Source organism: Cygnus olor, chromosome 15 (genome assembly GCF_009769625.2).
Source record: "Cygnus olor isolate bCygOlo1 chromosome 15, bCygOlo1.pri.v2, whole genome shotgun sequence".
Taxonomy (NCBI): Eukaryota; Metazoa; Chordata; class Aves; order Anseriformes; family Anatidae; genus Cygnus; species Cygnus olor.
The window spans coordinates 13151337-13170836 of record NC_049183.1 but is presented as its reverse complement, the minus strand read 5'-3'; the positions used below and the strand labels follow the sequence as shown (position 1 = coordinate 13170836).

General features: G+C 50.2%; 1 protein-coding gene across 1 annotated transcript; it reads right to left on the bottom strand.

Moving 5' to 3' along the window:
- Positions 1 to 1734: 1734 nt before the first annotated feature.
- On the bottom strand, positions 1735 to 17852 carry AMZ1 (archaelysin family metallopeptidase 1). The gene is made up of 7 exons (XM_040574832.1): positions 17397 to 17852; positions 10094 to 10427; positions 8948 to 9115; positions 7951 to 8079; positions 7450 to 7613; positions 5969 to 6145; positions 1735 to 2457 (listed from the first exon to the last, which is right to left on the bottom strand). The coding sequence occupies exons 2-7, from the start codon at positions 10395 to 10397 to the stop codon at positions 1888 to 1890; spliced, it is 1512 nt and encodes a 503-aa protein (XP_040430766.1). The 5' UTR covers positions 10398 to 10427; positions 17397 to 17852; the 3' UTR covers positions 1735 to 1887.
- Between the last annotated feature and the right edge of the window lie 1648 nt (positions 17853 to 19500).

Below are 19500 nucleotides of genomic sequence, written 5' to 3'. Positions count from 1 at the left end.
CAAGTTGGTTTTGTGCCTCCCGTTCTGTGTTGCCTTTGGACTTTATGACAGAAAGCCGTCTGTCTCTCTCCCTCAGGCCGTATTGTCATCCTGAGTTTATGGTATCTTTTGGGAAAATTTCGAAAGTTCAGCCTCATGATTCACTACGGAATCAAGTAAGAGCAAACAAAAAAGTAATCTCTTGCTTAAAATAGTAAATCTGTTACAGCAACGCATGAGCAAGCGTGGGGCGGTACGTGGATTTGTAATTCCGGTAGGATTTGGTCGGGGAATTTCTGCTGCAGGGCAGGATGCCGTGGCCGAGAGCCCCTCGGAGGCACCAGGAGAGGGCGGCAGCAGCGGCCGTGCTGTGCTGAGCCAGGGAGAGCAGCCTGGAAGGGGGGCTGCCAGGAGCTGCCATCGCCACTCCTGAAGTCAAACTCCCTTTTTCTCTCTGCCTACATCATGCTCAAGTGGATTTGCTTGTGTCCTGAATCCAGCTGAATTCATGCAAAATCTTTTGTACTTTCACAAGTAAATCTCGAGCTTTTCTTGGACGTGTTCCTCTGATTCTCTCTCTACCTACCCCAAAAATGCGTTGCAGGGTTTTGGGTCCTCTTGCCTTCAAAGTGCACAGGGCAAGCACTGTGGAAAGCCCGAACTATTATCTCCTCTGAGGGAAATATCCTCTCTCACCCCCCAGCTGAACTGGACTTACCTGCTTTCCTGTCCTTTGCAGTTGTTAATTCAAAGATATTTTTAGGTGGGGGAAATCTGAAGCATGGCCGTGGCCCTGTGAGCTGTAGGGAGCGTTATCAGTGCTGCGGCCTGAGTGAGCTGCGGGTGGAGAGGGCCAGCCTTCCCCATGCTGCTATTACAGGGCTTGAAAGCCATCAGCCTCTTGAGCTCCATCTATAAATAGCTGGAGGGGAACAGCGTGCCCCCAGCAGGGGAAGGCAGCTCCCGGGGCCAGCACAGCACCCGTTCCCCTTCGGTGGGTTACTTATGGAGCAGAGAAGAGCGAAAGGAATGGGGCTTTGCCTTCTTGAGGCAGGGAGAGGAATGCATATGTACTTCCCCCTTTTAAGTTAATAATTAATGTGTGTGTGAATGCTTTCTTCTTGTTTTTTTCCCAAAGGTTTTCTCTCCAGTGCCAATCTGCAGAGGATGTGAGTAGTTCTAGCTCACAGCTCCAAGCCGGGCTTTGAAGTGAAGCAGCTCTGGAGATCCCCTGGAGTGTCCGCCAAAAGACAGCCGTCACACAAACGCTGTTCTTTAGGACGGACGAGCTGCCTGGCAGCTTTCTGCTTCGCTCACCGCCTCCATGCCCGTCCGCCTCCATCTCTCCCCCCCACCCGCAGCCATGGTCTGTCGGCAGCGTTTGTGCTCCTGTGTTGGGCTCAGCCTCCAGCCGATGGGGCAGTGAACGGAATAGAGATGAGCGTCTGGCGGGGGGGAGAGAGGGAGGAATAATAGCCGTGCATCAGACAGAAATGCTAAGTAGGAGAGCTCTGTGTATGGGAAGAGAGCTGCCCTGGTTAATTTGCATCTGTTTGTTCAGATGGCCCAAGCTTCTGTGTGAATGTGTTTAGTGTTTAGCATAGACCTCTTCCCAGCTGACTTCAGACCAAATGAAATACAGCATGAAAATAAAGTGCCTACATAGGACTTGACAGGAATTTAGAGTCGTGCTGGAGCTTAGACCAGCACAGGAAAAACCCTTACCAAAGAACTGATCACGTCAAAACGATGTTAGCAATCTCAGAAAAAAGAAACACCTTTTATTCCTGGGGGGAGTTCCTGTTTCCCTCTGACAGCAACAACCCGTGGTGAGACAGCTCAGAAGCAGGATAGTAATGCAACCAAAGCCTTGGGAGCAGAGCTGGCCCATCCCAAGGCAGACCCTCGCTAGTTCTCCTCCCACCGCCAGCGATGAGGGGACGATTCCCCTTTGGACAGTTTTCTGGAACTCAGTTTCCTCCGCAAGGAGGAAAATTTGTCTCCGAGAACTTTCCGCAGCCCGGTGCTGTCCCTAGCAAAGGGCAGGTCCTTCTTCATCGCGGGCAGCTGTCCTGTGAACATCTCCCACTTGGCCAGCGCGTCCACAGCCTTGTCCACCTGAGCCAGCTCCTCCTCGGAGACGTTCCTCTCCAGGGCAGCGATGCAGGTCTCCAGCCACAGCTCGTAATCCTTAACGATATCTGTGGCCTTGGCGGGCCCGGCGAGCTGGGGCTGGCTGTGTGCCTCAGCCAGCGAGCCCGACTGCTCGTCCTGCTCCAGCTCCTGGCCGATGGAGAGGGCCTGGCTACACGTGTCCGGCGTGAGCGGCTCCGACAAGGAGGTCACCGCCTCCGAGTCGTTCTCACAGCACATCCCGGAGTCCGAGCTGACAGCGGGGACGTCCTCCGAGGCTGACAGGTCCGCCGACTCTTGCCTCGGCCACGTGGACAGCACGGTCTGCGTCCAGGCGTAGAGCTTCTGTGATGAGAAGGGAAAAGGTGGCATTTTAGAGAACGAGAGAAAACAGGTATGCCTTTCTCAGCGTTTTTGGGTAAACCTAGCTGTCTTAGGATGCTGTGGTGCTCCCTGCCAGGAGCAGGGGCTTTATCTTGTCTTCCTGGAGTCAGTGGCCGTGGCAGAGCCAGCCCCATCAGATGTGGGCAGAATTTGCCCTGTTATTGAAGATAGTCGAGAAAAATGGCACAAATCCTCTCCCCCATTTCTGCACATGATTTCCGCTAGAGCTAAACCAGTGCCTCCCTAGAGGAGGCTGTGTCACTACAAAAGCTCCTGAGATAGCGGGGAAGAATTTTGTTTCATCGTGTGGTTGACTCCTGTGGCAATGTGTGTTATATTCCTAAGAATATCTCCTCGTCTCTCGAGCTGAAGTGCACAAGTTGTAAGGCCGGGCTCCAGGAAAGAATTAATGAAAGGAAAATGTCTGAGACAATTTCCTTTTTAAATATTAAATGCTACAATGTGGCATATAGCGGGTTGCTTCTGGCACATTTATTTCTTGTGCTCTGGGGGGATGAATCACCACTCCAGTCATCGCTGGATAAAAGGTGATCTCCCTGTCTGCCTTGTTGGCATTTTTTGTTTGTTTTTCAGCTATTTCACACCCTTGAGGCCTGTTTTCTCAGCTTTCCTCTCCGCAGCTCCCAGCTGGTACTTTTGCAAAGCACTGCACTTGCTTTGGAAAAGGCAGGGGTGACAGGTACAGAGCATTAACTTGGGTTGTGGCCCCAGTGCACCGGTCGCTGTGCTGGGTCCGTATACACAGCAGTGAGCCCGGTGCTGTCGTGTTTGAGAAGTAGGCATGAAATTTGCAGTGCTACAGAGCTGTCATCTGTAGGAGCATCCCCCTTCTCCCTTCCCCCTCTCCTCCTCTATTGCTCATTCTTCAGGCAAGTGACAGAAAAGATAAAGAGCTCAAATTGAGTGGGTGGGAGAAATCGGCCCTGCTTCTCGTTTCAGTCTGCGCATGGAGCCTCAGGGAAGAATTTCGTACAAGAATAAAATGGACTCTTTCAGCTAAGTTAGTCTGCCCTGCCCCCTCCCTCTGGGGCAAGTCAAAATGCAAAGGGACAACTTTTCTCCTGCCTCATCCCACCTCCAGCAGCCCTTCCCTCCCTCTGGGCTTAAAAAACAAAGAATGCACCAGAAGCTGCAACAGCAGCCAGACTGGGGAAGGGGATAGCAGAGCTGTTTGGAAGCTGCCAACAGCCCGTGATTTTGTGTCTTTTTCAACTTCCAAGACCCAAGACTGAGAATCTGGGAAAGAATCACAACTGCTACTTAGCACAATTCCCTAGAAGAGGAAAAGAAACCGCTGAGATGAGGATGTTAACAGAGAACATCTGGATTATTATTAATGGAAGGAATAATTGACTTGAGATCACTACCAAAACCCAAAAATCTTTCCTGTCTCTCATCCCTGGGTGACCTGGGTGACTTATTGCCTCAAAGATGTTCACATCTTTGTGGGGTTTGTAAGACTGCAGCCTCTTTTTTTTTTTTTTTTTTTAATGTTCTCATATATAACTGGAACTGGACACCTTCTTTACAGTCTTAGCTTACCTGCAGGCAGGTGCACGTGAAGTCACTAGGAATGAAATCTGTGATCTGACACTTCAGGGGACTCCAGTGGTGGCACTGGAAGTTTTTCAAGCCCCCGTGCCATGGCAGTGCCACCACGCCCCATCAGCAGGGCGGTCACACTGCACCTGCGAGCAGATCTAAGCCATGCTGATGCAGCCCATGGAGAACAAACAACAGTACTCTAGGGCACAGGTCTCTGCAGTGTTAGCTAGACTTAAAACATTATCCTTGCCCTTAGCCAAGCTTCAGTCCTCAAATATTCATGATTTAGCTTTGCTAAACCAGTAGTTGTACCCTAACTAGTGAACTTGCAAATGCTGCAGAAACTGTGGTTAACACCAGGGCGAGGATACGGCTGTCCTGTGCTGCTAAGCCAGACTCTAAGGGCAGCTCGAGCACTGGCGAGCTGTGTGTTTTGGTTTGTTTTTCAGCGTGGCCGTTGCAATCACTGCATTCTGGTACAGGCCCTACGTGCAGAACAGCCCGGGATGCTGCAGAAGCAGCAGGTGGAAATGTTGGTTGTGCTGGGGAAGTGCAGTGAGAATTGGGTTGCTTTCAATTTTCAAGACAATTCATCGCGGAATGAGCAGCTGCGATGACAAAATGGAGTATGTTTCTGAGTGCAGCTCAGATAAATAAATTGAAGGGCTCATCCTCCTACATAAGGACTGGTTTCCTGTCCCACATGCTCTTCTGCCTGTAATCTTGTCTCGGTCGCAGACATTAGCAGCACTACCTGCTCCTGGGGAGGAACGGCTTTGTGTCTGGCATTTCCTGTATTTATTGTGAACGTCTGGGGCTGCTCTGCGGCAGGTGGGGATTGTTGCTCATGCTCCAGAAGGAGATGTGACTTCAGACTTGTACTTGGCTGGCCACAACCTCCCAAAATATTCTTTGCAAGTAACTGTCATCTGATCTGATATTGTCTTCGAATGCTCTGTGCTCTCTTCGCAGAGAGTTGCTTAACTACTGACTTCATCTCTGACGTTCCTATCTCCTCTCTCAAGGCAGCAGCAAAGCCTCTTGCAGAGATTATCACAAGTGTCTCCTGCAGGCGTGTACTATATCTCGCTGAGCTTCCACTCTCAGGGAAGCAGATGTGATGGTTGGCAAGTGAGGCCTTTCTTCAGCTTTGTGTTTGCTGCTGCCAGGGGATGTTGAGCCAATTACAGTATTTACTGCAGGTGTAAAGGAAAAAGCATTTCTAGGAGAGCTTAATGCAGACAGCAGTTCTCTTCTAGAAAGCAATAGCTGGGTGGTGACAGGTCAGGCATTTAAATAAACCAGAGTATGTTCCCCTGGTGTTCTGGGCGATTTGGGCACCTCTCAGGCAGAAGCAAGCACCAGACAGGTCTAACACTGCACAGACACACAGGCGAGCAGCAAAACCACGCAAGTGTATTTTCCCCCGCATGCTTTGACATGCTTCTGTGCATCTGATTGCGAGCTGAATGAAACTAGAGGCGTCCCCGTTCTCATTCTGCACGCATCTCGTTACAAATATAACCCACAGACTTTAAAACAGGCAGCCGTGGAAAATCCTGTCTCTGAACATGATGCTTGCCAGACAGGAATAATAAGCAAGGAAAAGATAGGGTACAGAATGAGAATGGCGAGATTATTTATATTCCGCTAGCTGTTTGGCTACCGAATCCAGCTTTTTAGACAACAGAGGCAGAAAACCCTTTCTAGAGCTATAGAAGTGTTAGCACTGTTCTTGGTGGTGTCCATATGTGGTGTTAGCAGATCTATGGGCTTAGAAACTTGCCCTGAGAGCAGCGTCTGCATTTAACATGCTGCTATAGTGCATTTAGCACCGTGGTTTGGGGTCAGCAGCCTGGCAGCTGTGCCCCTTACTCCAGGGAGGGCCGGGGGCTCTGTCACTCACCCTGTAGCGCTCGACCAGCTTGAAGCCCACGACGTACTGCAGCTTGCGGAGGCAGATGGGGCAGGGCTCCAGCGGCCGCAGCAGGGCCTCGTCCAGGCTCAGCGCGCCCTGCATGATGCACTGCAGCCAGCGGCACGTCCCCAGGCCCATCAGGTGGCAGATCTCGTGGCAAGTCACCTGTCAGGAAGGCAAAAATCACAGCAGCACGCGGTCATTCCTGCTTGCTCGGCCCCCTCCTCTCCCGTCACCGCTTCGGCAGTCTAACCGGCTCGGCGTGGCCGTCCTCCAGCCTTGGCTTTTCCAAGGGGAACGCAGCTCCCCGCTTCCCAGGTACCCAGCATCCTGATTTGGGGGGGAGGAGAAAGGGGGGATGTGTGTTTTGGAAGCAGCTGTGGGAAGATCCCATAGGTGGTGTTTCAGAGCTGTGCAGCAGTGCTGCTTGAGCTCTCTTCCCCAAGAGCACAGTGGTGGTTTGTGTTTTTGGTTTGTTTTTTTTTTGTTTGTTTGTTTTTAAAGGAGAAAATCAGTCCCAGTGGGGTTGGAAAAGAGCAGCACAGTCCATATGAGAAATCTGTAAGAAATTATTGGCAATAACAGATCCGGGTCCTTCCAAAGCACAATGTCTGTGCCAAAGCAAAAGCTAAGCTGGAGTCAGCCGGCCAAGCATGACTGCCTGGGGAACTGGCAGCTGCAGGACGGCCAAGGATGGAAGGTTCTCCCCCTCCCATTGACACCTCATTCCCTTTGAAATTACTTCAGGAAGAGACCCCAGACTAGAATGTCCTGAGCAAACACAAGGCGAGGCAGAGAGAAATGGCACCGAAGGCGTTGGTGCAGGTGCCAACATTGGGCCAGCACTGCGAGAAAAACACTAGCAGCAGCTCTGGGCACAGGGTGAGGGGTGAGCACTCACGAAGATGATGTGCTGGAGACGGATGGGATTTAAGGCATATAACTATATGTGCAAACTTGTCTAATATATTTTTCTCATCTGTCCATGTAAGCAGGTTGGACAAGTGTTAGTGCCTGGTCCTCTTCCCTGATGGATGCCTGTGTCTGAGAAAGATGCACCTGCCCAGCTAACTACTAGCTGACACAAAACACCATTAGCTAACCAAATTAATCTCCAAATACTTCATCAGCTAACAGGTCCTACTGCCTGCACATCTCCTGGCAAGCAGAAGACTCAGATGTCCCAAGCAGGAGGCTGGGAGCTGGGCAGTTGTGCCAGTGCTGCTGTGCCGTAAGTCCTGTCGCCTCGCTATGCAGCTGATGCTGCAGTTTGCTCCAGTGGCAAGGGGAGGAAGAGAGATCTGCGCAGTGCACTGAGATACAAACTGCTTAGAACTGTGTAAATGCATGGATCGGTGCAGGAGCAGAGTCTCAGGCTTCACTGGGCTGACAGGTGGATTATGCCCAGGCCTGAAGTATTAAACCCCACACTGCAAGAAATACGGGGTGCAGGAATTTTCCAGTCCTACCTTACAGCACTGCACCATCTCTTGGGCACTGAACGGCAAGGTCCGGTCTCTGCTTTCCGTGCTGACTTGGCCTAACCGTTCCTTCTGCACGAGCGGATTCAAGCTGCTACAGCTACCGTGGGGGAAATCCCCAGAAAATCTGGCAAAGCTGCAGACTCCCACTTCTGTAAAGAGAGGCGTGTGTAAGCTTGTGACTGTCTCTCAGCTTAGGCAGCACGAAAAGAAAGCTGTGACAGCGCAGTCCAGTTTAGCAGTGTGGTAAGACACACTTCCAAGGTCTGCAGCACCTTGGTTACCTTTGCCTGAAATAGTAGCCCTGGATCAGGAGCCCTGAGATCCCACTTTTAAACTGGGAAAAAACAGTTCCTATCATCAGGGAGTGGAAAAAAAAAAAAAAAAAAGGATAAAATTTGGGTATTTTAGTTTCCCAGGGAAGGCTTTTTGGTACACTGCTGCCTTATTCACGCCCTGTGCTAGGAGATCATCGGACACCAATCCCACCTTGTCCTGGCAGGAATTTGCTGAACGTGAAGCTCCAGGTCTCACATGGGTAAAGGTCCAAGAGAGTGAGTCCAAGGACACACAGAGCATCCATGGGCTTGTTGTTCTTCAGGAAGTTCAGGATCCCATCTGGACAAACACAAGAGAGATGGTCATTAAAACAAAGCATCCGTGGAAGGCACGCAAGAGCCAGAATTCCTCCTGCTAACGGGAAGGAGCACGTAGTCCAAGCTGCAGCGAGGCAGAGCTGCTGGACCCAGTGTCTCGGACAGAGAATCGCAGCTGTGCAGCCCGTCCTCTCAAATCAGAGCACAAGCAGACCTGGCTTTTCAAGTGGTGCTGAGCACAGCGTTAAGGCTAAGCAGACCTGAGGGCAGAGGTATAGATGAATTCAGCACTGCCCCATGGAAACAAGCACCTGGAACTACCAGAACTCCCCCAGGGGTGTTTCAGAGCTGTGCTGGAGAAGCCCTATGGCCACGGCATGGGAGCCAGGACAAGCACACGCTGCCCCTGCTATCTGCAAGCAGCTCGCTTCAGATGGGCGTTTGTGCAGCGCGAGTTTGGCAGCTGGCAGACTCGTTTCCCTGGGGAGCTGTGTGACACTTGAACCCCGATTTCCGAACATGAAAGGCTGCTGAATTCCCCACCTGCACCACCCAGGCCACGGATTTACTTTGGCTCTGGACAGGAGATGGGAGAATTCAGTCCACGTGAGATCTACAGTGCCTTCCCCCAGAGCTGATCCGAGCTGGATCTAAACAAAACAGTGCTGAAAAATACAAACAACAGAGGAAAATGTGATGAAAGTCACTTTGTTTTTTATTCCTGTTTCCAGCCTCAGAGTTCTGGCTTTTCCATGGGAACAGGATTTCTCCCCTTTCACTCCCTTCCTCATCCCCTCCCTGCGTTGGCAATGAAGGGATATTTCAGGCATTTCCTATTTTCCATGGTGCCAGCATGCCAGGCTGGTGCCAGGACGCTGCCGGGTCCTTACCTGCGTGAAGCTGCACTCTGTCCGAGTCCTGGCTGTGGCGGTAGCAGCAGTGGATGGAAGAGATGGGAATGGAGGGAAGGCACTTGACACGGAGCCCCAGGAAGAAGGACTCAACGCAGCTCTGCAGGGAATCCAGCAGCGACAGCCCGGCTGGCCCTTCGATCAGGTCTGAGAAGAGAAGCCATGGTGTCAGTGCTCCGGCATCAGGGTGAACCACCAGGTCTGATGGGGTTTTGTGGGGCTGGCCACAGTGACTGGGCACAAGGCAGGCTCGTTGTGAAGTTAATTGCTTACTCTGGGATGTGGCAGCCACTGCCAGGTGGCTGGACACGTATGGAGGAGAGGGGCTCTTTCAGAGGTCACCCTGAGAACTGGTGTTGTCTATCATAGCAAAGCAGATGTGCTCAGAAGGTTATCTCTGAGATAAGCAGCCCAGAGGGATTAGCCTGGGGACAGGGAGCTGTTTGTTTTTTATTAACTGGCAGGGATGGAGTTCCAGAAATGCTCTTTTATCCAGTATTGTTTTACATATATGTGTATATATGCACACACATATTCCTAGCAAATCTCACCCAAGGGCACACACGGTGCTGTGTCTAGAGAAGGGCTAGTGAAGGGCCAGGAACACAAGTCCTGTGAGGAGCAGCTGAGGGAACTGGGATTATTTAGTCTGGAGAACAGGAGGCTCAGGAGAGACCTTACTGCTCTCTACAACTAGGGGAGGTTCAGGTTGGAAACGAGGAGACATTTCTTCTCAGAAAGAGCAGTCAGGTATCGGGATGGGTTGCCCAGGGAGGTGGTGGAGTCACCATCCCTGGGGGTGTTCAAGGAAAGGTTGGACGTGGTGCTTAGGGACATGGGTTAGTGGGTGACATTGGTAGCAGGGTGATGGTTGGACCAGATGATCTTGGAGGGCTTTTCCAACCCTAATGATTTTATGATTCTATGGTATTTACCAGGGAGCCATACTGATGGGTGTCATCACGACTTGTGACTCTGGACTCGGGGCATGGCACAACCTTAGGTACTACCGTCTGAACTTCCCTGAACAAGGACTGAACAGGTTAGTCCTTGGAAGAGGCTGATGGGTTAGTAGCATTTGGCACCACCTCCCTCCCAATGTTTTCCAGGAGACACCCGCATTACCTATAGGCTGCAGGTAAATGTGCTTCCGACAGAAGCTCTGCTTCCTCTGCAGCATGGCGTGATAGAAGGTTTCAAAGTCCTCGGGGGCATCGGGGTGGCTGAGGAGCCAGTCGAAAGCCGTCCGGATGAGCAGCGTGCAGAAGAGCGTTCTCTGCGGGTTGTAGGCTTCGGAGAGGAACAGCTTCTCCGCCCTGGAGAAAGCTTTGGCATAGAGCTCCTGCAGGGCTGGGTTGGTCGAGATCAGCGCATCCTTCAGAGCCCGGGGCCCGAAGCTGAATTCCTGAGCATGTTTGCACTGTAGCATTGCGGAGAGGCCTGCAGGCTGTGGCACTGCCTGCAGGAGCAGAGGCAACCATCAGCACCAGGGACCTGCGAGACTCCTCCAGCTTTGCTCTCAGAGCTGTTTGCCCCAGGATCCCAGCTGTAAGGCTTGGCTGGGAGCTTGTAAATGCTTGGTGCTGGCCAGGAGCCCTACGCATTTACGTGAGCGCAGCTGTGACAGGGCGCTCTACATCTGCATGTGTGCCTCTGGTTTATGGACAGTGTACCAGTAGATGGTGCTCAAGAATGCATAGCCCCGTTATTACTACCACGTCTGGATTAAATCAGATGGTTTGTGTTTTGTTTTTTTTTTATTATTATTTTTTGGTGCTTTTCATTGTTGAGGTGGTGCTCCTCTTTGCTTAGGGCTCTCAAAGGCCACGACGGTAGGAAAAGAGAAGAGGCAGGTCTTGTTTTTTTTTTTTATCTATCAGAAGCCTGAACTCCTGACTTACTGGGCACCAATAACAGCAGCTGTTCCTGTTGACAATTTCCCCTAACAGCTTTCAGTCCTGGCTCCTAGGCACTGACCCGGGGCACCTGCCCAAGGAATTTCACTCGGCCCGATCCGCAGGTGGGATGTGCTGCATGAGACTTGTGCAGCTGCTTTGCCTCTCTAGAGAGATCTGTGTGGGCCCCCTGCCATTGAGTCGCCTCACGAACAGCTCATGTCACACTGTGTGACATCAAGAATGCTAAATGAGGTAGCGATGTTGAAGTGGATAAATGAAGAGCAAATGAAAGCCTGCAGCAGAAGGAAATCAAGTCATGGCATCTGGGAAATATCCTTTTCAGGGTCTTTTCTAAGGCCAGCAGCAGGAGCCAGGCACCTATTTCCCATTGCAATCTAGGCATCAATGGAAATTCCAGTGGACATCTCAAAGAGAAGAAAAAGAGGAAACAATGTACTACCCCTGTGGCTGTTCTACGTCTGGATTTTAATGAAAATGTTTGTGTGCCCAGTAGAACTCAAGTATTTTGCAGCAGTGCTTTGGGCAAAGCTGACTGCTACAGGTAAGTGCTCCACCTGTGTAGAGCAGAATGAAAATACACAGGTATAAATGCACAAAAGCACAAAGTTTCTAGGAAGAAGTATTATCTTCTATTAGGCAAGTTAATACCAGTTTAGAAGAAACCAGGCGAGCTTTCTGGGTGGATAAGCCCATGTATCAGCTGCTGACCATCACTGTTGTAACAGCATTATGCAATCATATGAGAGAAGAAAAAAAGAAGGTGAAATATTTTTATGAGGAACTGGTTAAGTCTGTAATTTAAGTAGCTCTACAGCCCAGCTCTGTCAGGTAAGTGCCAGTCAGTGGCCCCTGAGGACAGCAACACGACAGTGAATTCAATATTTAACTAAGAGCACCAACACGAGCCAAATTCTTTCCTCGGTTATGCAGAGATGGCTCTGGTCATTTCACCGTAAGAGAAAAGTGGCAAACCATTAAAATTAATATTGAATTTCTTTACATCTAACCCTTGGGAAGATATTTGTAAGTATAAGCAGTCCTTAAAAAAAGACTCTTTTTGTAAGATCTCTTTTGGAGCTAAGGGTATAGGCGAGGGCTCAGGTAAGCAGTTTGCTTTTATTTTTGCAAGCTTTGTGTTTCACTAGCATTAAAGCCCAACGGCAGACAGCACAGTGGGATTTGAAGTAGTACAAGGGCCCTAATCCAAGGGAAGTTTAGAAATAAAGTCTGCAATGCTTTCTCAGCAACCTCCTCTTATTGCCCTCAAAATGTCCGTGTTGCTTCTGCTGGATTTTTATGAGTAGCAACAAGAATACACGTGAGGTTGTTTTGTACTTTGTCACCAAAATCTCTACACTTCTGATTTGCTTCCAAATTTGAGAGTGTGGAGGGAGATTCTAACTCCACTGAAGTCACCGGAAGTTGCCTGGGGCTTTAGTAGTGCCGAGATTTCACTTGTTCTGTGCAAGCTTTAAATACCAGCATCATTTTTCCGGTCATATGCAGAACTTACAGTAGGAATCTATTCACAATGTTAAAATCACTGAGGATGTGTGAGTCACTTGGGAGCATGTTGCTCCCAAGGAAATCAAGCAGAGGCTTTGTGCTTGGTCCAGGTTGCAAGTGGTCTTGTCAAAGATCACTGAGAAGCAGGAGCTGCTTTCATCAGCTCTTCCTGGTGAGCAAATGGGTATGCGGGAGGAGGAATTGGTTAGAGAATGAAGGGAATTTTTTTCTTCTTTTCTTTTCTAAATGGGAAGTAGCAAAGAGTGAATGTATGCAACAATGAATACAATGAGCACACAGTCTTTTAGCATGTGTTCCCTCGGGCTCTCTCATGAACTATAGTGTGTGCCCAAAGATATGGGACATACGTTGTTTCCCAAGGCTTCCTAAAAGGGGATATTCAGCCTGCATCAGACACTCCCAGCTATGAGCATGGGCATTTTGTGAGCATCCAACATGCCTAAGGATGTCCATGATTACACTTTAATGGTTTGAAAGCTGAAGGGCAGGAATTTGCTAGCAATGTACAGTCTGGAGCAGCGTGTGCCTCCTCCCTCTGGGCACTCTGGTTTTGCTCCCAACAGAGCAGCAGCAACACAGTGTATTGGCCACATCCAACACCATTACTTCTATTTAACAAGGTTTTCCAAAATAATTCCCTGGAAAAAATCAGTGCTTCAGAAAAAAATTATGGATATCTTTAGCAGCTTAAAAGAAAAGAAACTGTTTTACAACATTAACTGTAGTAGGTAGTATTTGTGCTTGATGTAATACATGGATATACTGTTTCATTAACTGAAGTAGTGTGAAAGGGCTTTGCAATTTTTAGCTCTTGTGTCAAGGATGCCTTACATGACACCCTGATGCAGTGCTTCAGGAGGCAATGGCATTTTAGCTTAGGTGGGCATTTTTTTCCCCTCAGTTTTTAGGATGCTAAGGTGACAATGAAGGAGTGGAAGCACCAACACATCCATATGCACTTCAGGTATGGAGGAAGAAGGCATTACATCTTTAAAGCAAAAAGCAACTAATTTGACCTCTTAGCCAATGACAAACCATAGGACTTGATTAGCGAGTCCTGAAGAGGAGAAAGCAATTCTTATTATTTAAAAGACCATTAACTTGTAGTTGCACTTGAAGAAATCCTTCAAGCAAAATTATAACAATTTAAAGATCTGCTGCAAGTGGAGGCACACACTGTGTCCACTCATGTATCATTCTCTACTTTTACCATCAGAAAAAAAAAGCATCCTACTTCCAATCTGAATTTTATTATTCCTACTTGCAGCCATTTGCTATCATTACATTTTTTCCAGAATTAGGAGCACCCCATTATTGGGTCACAGGGAGGAGCGATGCACATCTACGTAGCAGGAAACATGAGACTACGCCCTGTTGGCACCCTGCAGGGTCCCTAACAGGGCAAGAAGGAGCCAACCTCTGCCAGGAATCCTAAACTAAACCTGGCGCAGTGGGACCACACAGACAGCAGGCACAGGCGCTGTGCTGCACCATGCCAGCCTTGGTGCAAGAGCGATAAATCTCCCTCTGGAGGCTGGCTAGTCCTAGTCCCATCAGCTCACCAGTACATGTGGCTTTTGGTAGCTTGGGGAGGTTTCAGGTCAGATGGGCATATTCCACAAATCCTTTCACTGTGGAATGTGGAGGGTTTTTTTAATGGTGGGTGTTAACACAAGAAATGCCCCCTAAATCCAGTCTTAACACAGCTGTGCAGCCAATATATTCCCTTTGTTACACTAACCTGTAAATGCTTTTTATGTGCAATTCAGGTTACTCATAAATTATTCCCTTTACAAATCAGGCACCTATAAATTATTCTCTGTAATTGAAAATTACCTATGAATTATTCTTTGTGTAATTCACATATATGTCACTTATTCTCTATTATATTGACATTGCTTTCTTGGATAGATAAGCGTGGGGCTGACAACAACAGCATAATTCTCAAAAGCCAAGGCAGTACCATACAGTGCGAGTTCATGTGGGATAGTCCAACAAAGTAGAAATGGACTTGTGTGTGGAGAATCTGTGTTGCACAGTCCAGAAAAGGGCCTCCAGTACCAAATGGATTTTTTGGGTATTTTATGAAATTTCATCCTAACATTGTAAAGATTGTATTTTATATTTATTCATTTATAAAAAGAAATATAAATGTTATATATGGATAAAAATTGGTCATTCTAATGTCATTTATTTTCCAATAAATGTAAGTGTAAGTCATTTCTATCTCTGCAGGCTGTGCTCATTCTGTTTTCTTCCCCTCTCGGCTCTTGAGTAGTATTTAGAGACAGACTCATTTAACTGGGCTCTTCAGATGTCAGAGGGACATTAGCAGAGTCTGTTAAAACTGATTAATTGCTTAAGTTAGGTGCTGTACTGTAAACAAGCAGTGGTAGTGCAGAAAATTCATAGCCAGTCAGCAGCAGTGTAAAGCCCAGAGCAAGCAGAACAAGCGTTAGCTAATTATCAACACATGCCCTAGTTGCTTAATAGCTCTTTTCTTGAGATTTGCAATTAGTATCTGCTACTGCTACTCTGCGAGCATTCTCTCCTTCCCCTGTATAACACAGATGACAGCCTGAAAGCAATTTTATCAATTTGTTTGCTGATATGTAATAGAAAGAGATTTTTCTTGAACACTCCGTGGGTTACAAAGTCCGATGCCATGAAGAAGACATGGAGGTATGCGAGCTTGTAACCCCGGTGCAAATAAAGTTCTTGGTATTCCAGCTCCTTCCTCAAGGACCTAAACACAGTCCCTTGCACAGAGCACGGCGTTGCATACTGAGTAAGCTCAGCTCCTGAAATCAGAACAAATCTGTATTGTCAGGTTCAGACCTGAAAAGGGACTTGGGGGGAATTGCGGGACGCTCAGCACTTCTCAGGATCCATCTCCTCTGCTCACAGAGAAAATACGCCCTGGGCCTGACTCAGCCCCATACTTGTACCCACAAGGAACTGCAGCATCTTCTGTTCCCTTTGCATTCAATGGTCACGAAACTTTTAATCAGATCTCTGGGTGTTCCCACCCGTGAAGTTAGATAAAAACCTTCTGGCCTCGTGTGCTGCCAGCTCCCAGTAGTATTTATGTGTCATGTCTCTAGAATATGCTTGTGACTCTGAAACAGATGCTTTGTGTGGTCTCTCTGAATATGAGTCATTCCTGGAGCTGTGGAAACCTTTAGGGATTCACACGTGCATTTACTGGGAGGAGAGCCTACCTGACATGTAACTGTGATGGATGTGTTATTGCCGCAAGGCTCAGCCCTGGAAGTTCATCCTCATCTGAATCTTCCTTGTGAATTTACTTGGACTGTTGGGCAAGGCAGATGGACAGCCCATATGCGGAGAGGTTTGCAGTATTAAAGACTAGATTTGTAAGGGTCATCGAGTACCTAAGATGGAGACGGATGCTTGCAGAGTATTTACGAACATTTACACATCTGCTTTCCCCTTGATTTTGTTTTATGTTCAAGCCTGTTCTCTTCAGTACACTATACTTCACATGAATATGTATTAAGGACATGCGTTATCCACAGTTTGTCTCCTATCCTAAGGATCTTATTTATTCTATGCTCATGCATAATGCTACATTTTTTTTAGTACTTTCTATTTAAGGATCTCTAAGTGCCACACAAATATTAATGAACTTATCTGTGCTACCCTCCAGAAGGAAAGACAAAAGTACGCACCCCTCCCCCCCCCCCCCCCCCCCCCCCCCCCCATCACCATTTATTCATTTTTGGTGGTCTGTGATTTTCTCTGTTCATTTAATCCGGTTAAACTTTCTGTGATGTTTCTCCCATGCACATGTGTGATGGAGGGCTGGCTACATTCTTCTTCCCTTGCTCTTGCATGCAACAAACCTGCATGGTCATCTGGTTACTTCTTGTGCATTTGATAACCAAAGACCCAAAGGCACCCAGAAGCAGAGCACACCACCTATCAGCGCTATACAACGAACCTAACATTGCAGAGATAGCCAGGCTCTAATCATTCACCGCTCTGGGCTCTTTGCTCTTCATCACACTTGTCTAGACAGACTAAATGGTTTCTGCAAGACAACCCCGGTGTTAGCCAGGGAAGAGGCTGCAGAGTTTCCATACAGATGAATGCCCAGACAGGTACGGCTCTGGTTAGATGTTCCCTCCGGCACAGGTGTTATGAAAGTGGTTCTTCATGCACTATAAATGCACTGTAATGCCGTGTCTTTTTCCCCAAGAAACCGAGTGCTTCGGGAGGGCAGGAGAAGCTCCTTTTACAGGGGCGCCGAGGTGGTACCTCCACCAAGGAGCCCCAGAGGTGTCAGGGCTGTGGTGGGCAGACCCCATCCGCGAGGTCTCGGTGTGCCCTAAGGGGGCGGGGGGGGGGGGGGCGCTCTGCCAGCCAGGAGGTCGGTGGCTGAGGGGCAGCTTCGGGAAGTGCTGCAGCCCCCAGGTCCTGCTCTTGAGATGCCCGAGCCCCCCAAGCCCTGATGCTTTGGAAATGGGGCGGGGGACAGCGGCTGGGGGGGTGTCTGTAGCCGCTCCCCCAGCACCCTGGGAGGACTCCCCGAGCCCAGCCGGGTGGGATGCACCCAGCTTAGCCCCAAACCCCCCAGGGGGCTGCTCCAAGGACAGCCCCGCACTCCGGGTGGTGCCTTTAGGGCGTCCCCCACCACCTCGGGGCGGGGAGGGGGATACCCTCCGCAGGACCCCCATCGCCCGAGGAAGGGGGGACACACACGAGGACCACCCCAAACACACCTCCCAGCCCAGGACATTCCCCAAGCCGGACCCCGACCCCCGGGGGGCGAAGCCCCGAGCCCCAAGTCCGCACCCCCCGGGGGGGACAGGAGGGGACGAAGTGGGGGCGACGTGAGGGTCCCCGCGCCCCTTCAGCCCCCCGTTACCACCCGGCCCCCCGATTCCCTCCGGCGACGAGGAGGCCCCCGCGCATCCCCCCGCCGCCCCCCGGGCCTGCAGGGGGGGCTCAGCACTCACCGCCCGCCGGGCCGGGGCTGCGGAGGCCGGGGAGGTGCGGCAGGGCCGGGGCACCCGCTCGGGGCTGGCGAGGCGGAGCGGAGCCGGGCAGCGGCGGCAGGAGGAGCAGCAGCAGCAGCAGCAGCAGCAGCAGGAGGAGGAGGAGGAGGAGGAGGAGGAAGAAAAAGGGGGAGCAAAAGCCGCGGGAGGGGGGCTTGGAGAGCCGCCCCGCAGCCCCCGCTTCTAAGGGAAGGGGGAGCCCCGGGGGTGGCCCCGCTGTGCTCACCCCTTTTCCCCCCCCCTCCCAAAAAGGGCCCGTGGCAAGGGTGCCCCGAGGGGTGCTCGGGGTGCTCAGGGTGCTGGTGGTGGTGGCAGGTCCCTGCCGGGCTTGCTGGAGCCTGGGAGAGCAGCAAAGTCAGCCCTCCTCTGGGAAAGGGTGCTCCTGGAAGGGCCTGGGGGTGAGCAGCGTGACAGTGCCACCAGGAGCGAGAGGCTTTTCATCTGCCTTCTTAATGAGAGCTGAAGGAAGGAGTGGGTGTCTGGAGACCAGAGCGGTAGTTATGTGGTTACGCCGGAGCCTGATGAGATCTCCGTCATGGGAGTGGCGTTCGTGTTCGCCTTGATGCGCCTCTCAGGACTGGTCCCAGGTTGTCCTTTAATTTGGGAATATTATCTGTTCTTGGGAAAGTTAATTATCCTAGAGGAGTGGATCTCCAGCCCCATTGCTTCATATATTCTAGCTTTCATGTTTTGATCCTTTCGGTGCTTTGATCCTTCGTTTCTGCCATCCCTACAAGGAAGGACAAAGGAACATCCTGGCTGGGACCAGAACTTGTCCCCAAGTGACTCAAGCTGATGTAAAGAATAAAACTTGTTTACAGGCTCAGGAGCTGCAGTGGTCCTTGCAGCCCCCATGCTGCAAGCACAGCCGAGGGCTTTTCGGGGGGGGGCAGCAGAAATTTCCCACAAGCCAAAGTGGCCACAGAAGAGGACAAATTGCCCCATGCTGTGCTGTGGGGTTAGCAAGAACTGAATAAGAAAACCACCGCGTGCTGCAGACTGCCATCCCTGGGCTCTGCATTGCTCTTAGGGCACTGAGAGCATTGCTGGTGAAAAACTGCCTTAATTTGCTGCTGTCCTAATCAGGACGAGAGGAGTAGCGGCGGCTTCAGCCTCCTTGTGGGAAACCTCCTCGGGATGCAGCGGGCGGGGAGGGCAGGACCAAGTCCTAAGGCCTTGCAACAGCATCCCCGTCATCTGCCCGCCAAAGTGCAGATGTCCTCTGTGCTGTTTTAATTGGTTAGTGCTTATAATTAGAGTTTATTTGTATTAATTAACTTAAATGATCTATTTGTGAGTTGCTTGTTGCACACCACCAGCCTGCTCAGAACAATACAACCCCAAGCAGGCGGCTCCTGCCCTGAGGAAGCCAAGAGCTAAACCAGACAAAAACACTCTCCAGACACTGTGCCCAGGAATGCCTCTTTTTGCCGTGTTTGTTTTTGCTCAGAAACCTATCACATCTAACCTCAATATTTAATACTTGGCTTAGCTGCCAGCCCACTGACTGGTCAGCATACGTAAATACGACAAAACGGGATAAATGCTGTTAGTAACGATCCTGTGATGGTGCACTGATCCTGGGCAGATTTGGGGGGAGCTGTGGAGTCCCTCAGAGAGGGAGTTTGGGATCAGGAACAGAGTGATGGGTGGGGAAACAGCCACATGTCCACTAGGAGGCTTTTTAGGAGGTGAGTGGTTCTATTGAGAGGAGATCAGTGTGACAGGAAGGGGAAAAGGGAGGAGGAGGTGGCCAGGAATCGGATGAGAAGTGAGCCAGGAGTTATAGAGGGTGGATGTGGAGTGGATCAGAGGGAAAGAGTTTTAAGGCCGGGAAGGGTTTTAGGAAAGAGTTTTAGGGCCAGAGCAGCACCGGGGAGGTTGCACTCAGCCTTAGCTCAGCTGCGATGAAGGCTGGTGGCAGCGGAGATGTGATGCTCACCACAAGCAGCCTTTATCTGCAGCGAGCAGCAGCCATCGTTATTCTGCACCAAACTCAAGTGTTTGTGCCGAGTTGTATTTCCTGGCCAAGCCGTGAAGCGTTGCCTCCGAGCAGGGGGATGTA

Bases quoted from the DNA above. Each gene is read 5' to 3' on its own strand.
- AMZ1 (XM_040574832.1), bottom strand. From the start codon at position 10,397: ATGCTACAGTGCAAACATGCTCAGGAATTCAGCTTCGGGCCCCGGGCT. The intron at 9,116-10,093 runs GTAATGCGGGTG...TTCTCTTCTCAG, and splicing joins CATTTACCTGCAGCCTATAG to ACCTGATCGAAGGGCCAGCC. The intron at 8,080-8,947 runs GTAAGGACCCGG...GTGTTTGTCCAG, and splicing joins CAGAGTGCAGCTTCACGCAG to ATGGGATCCTGAACTTCCTG.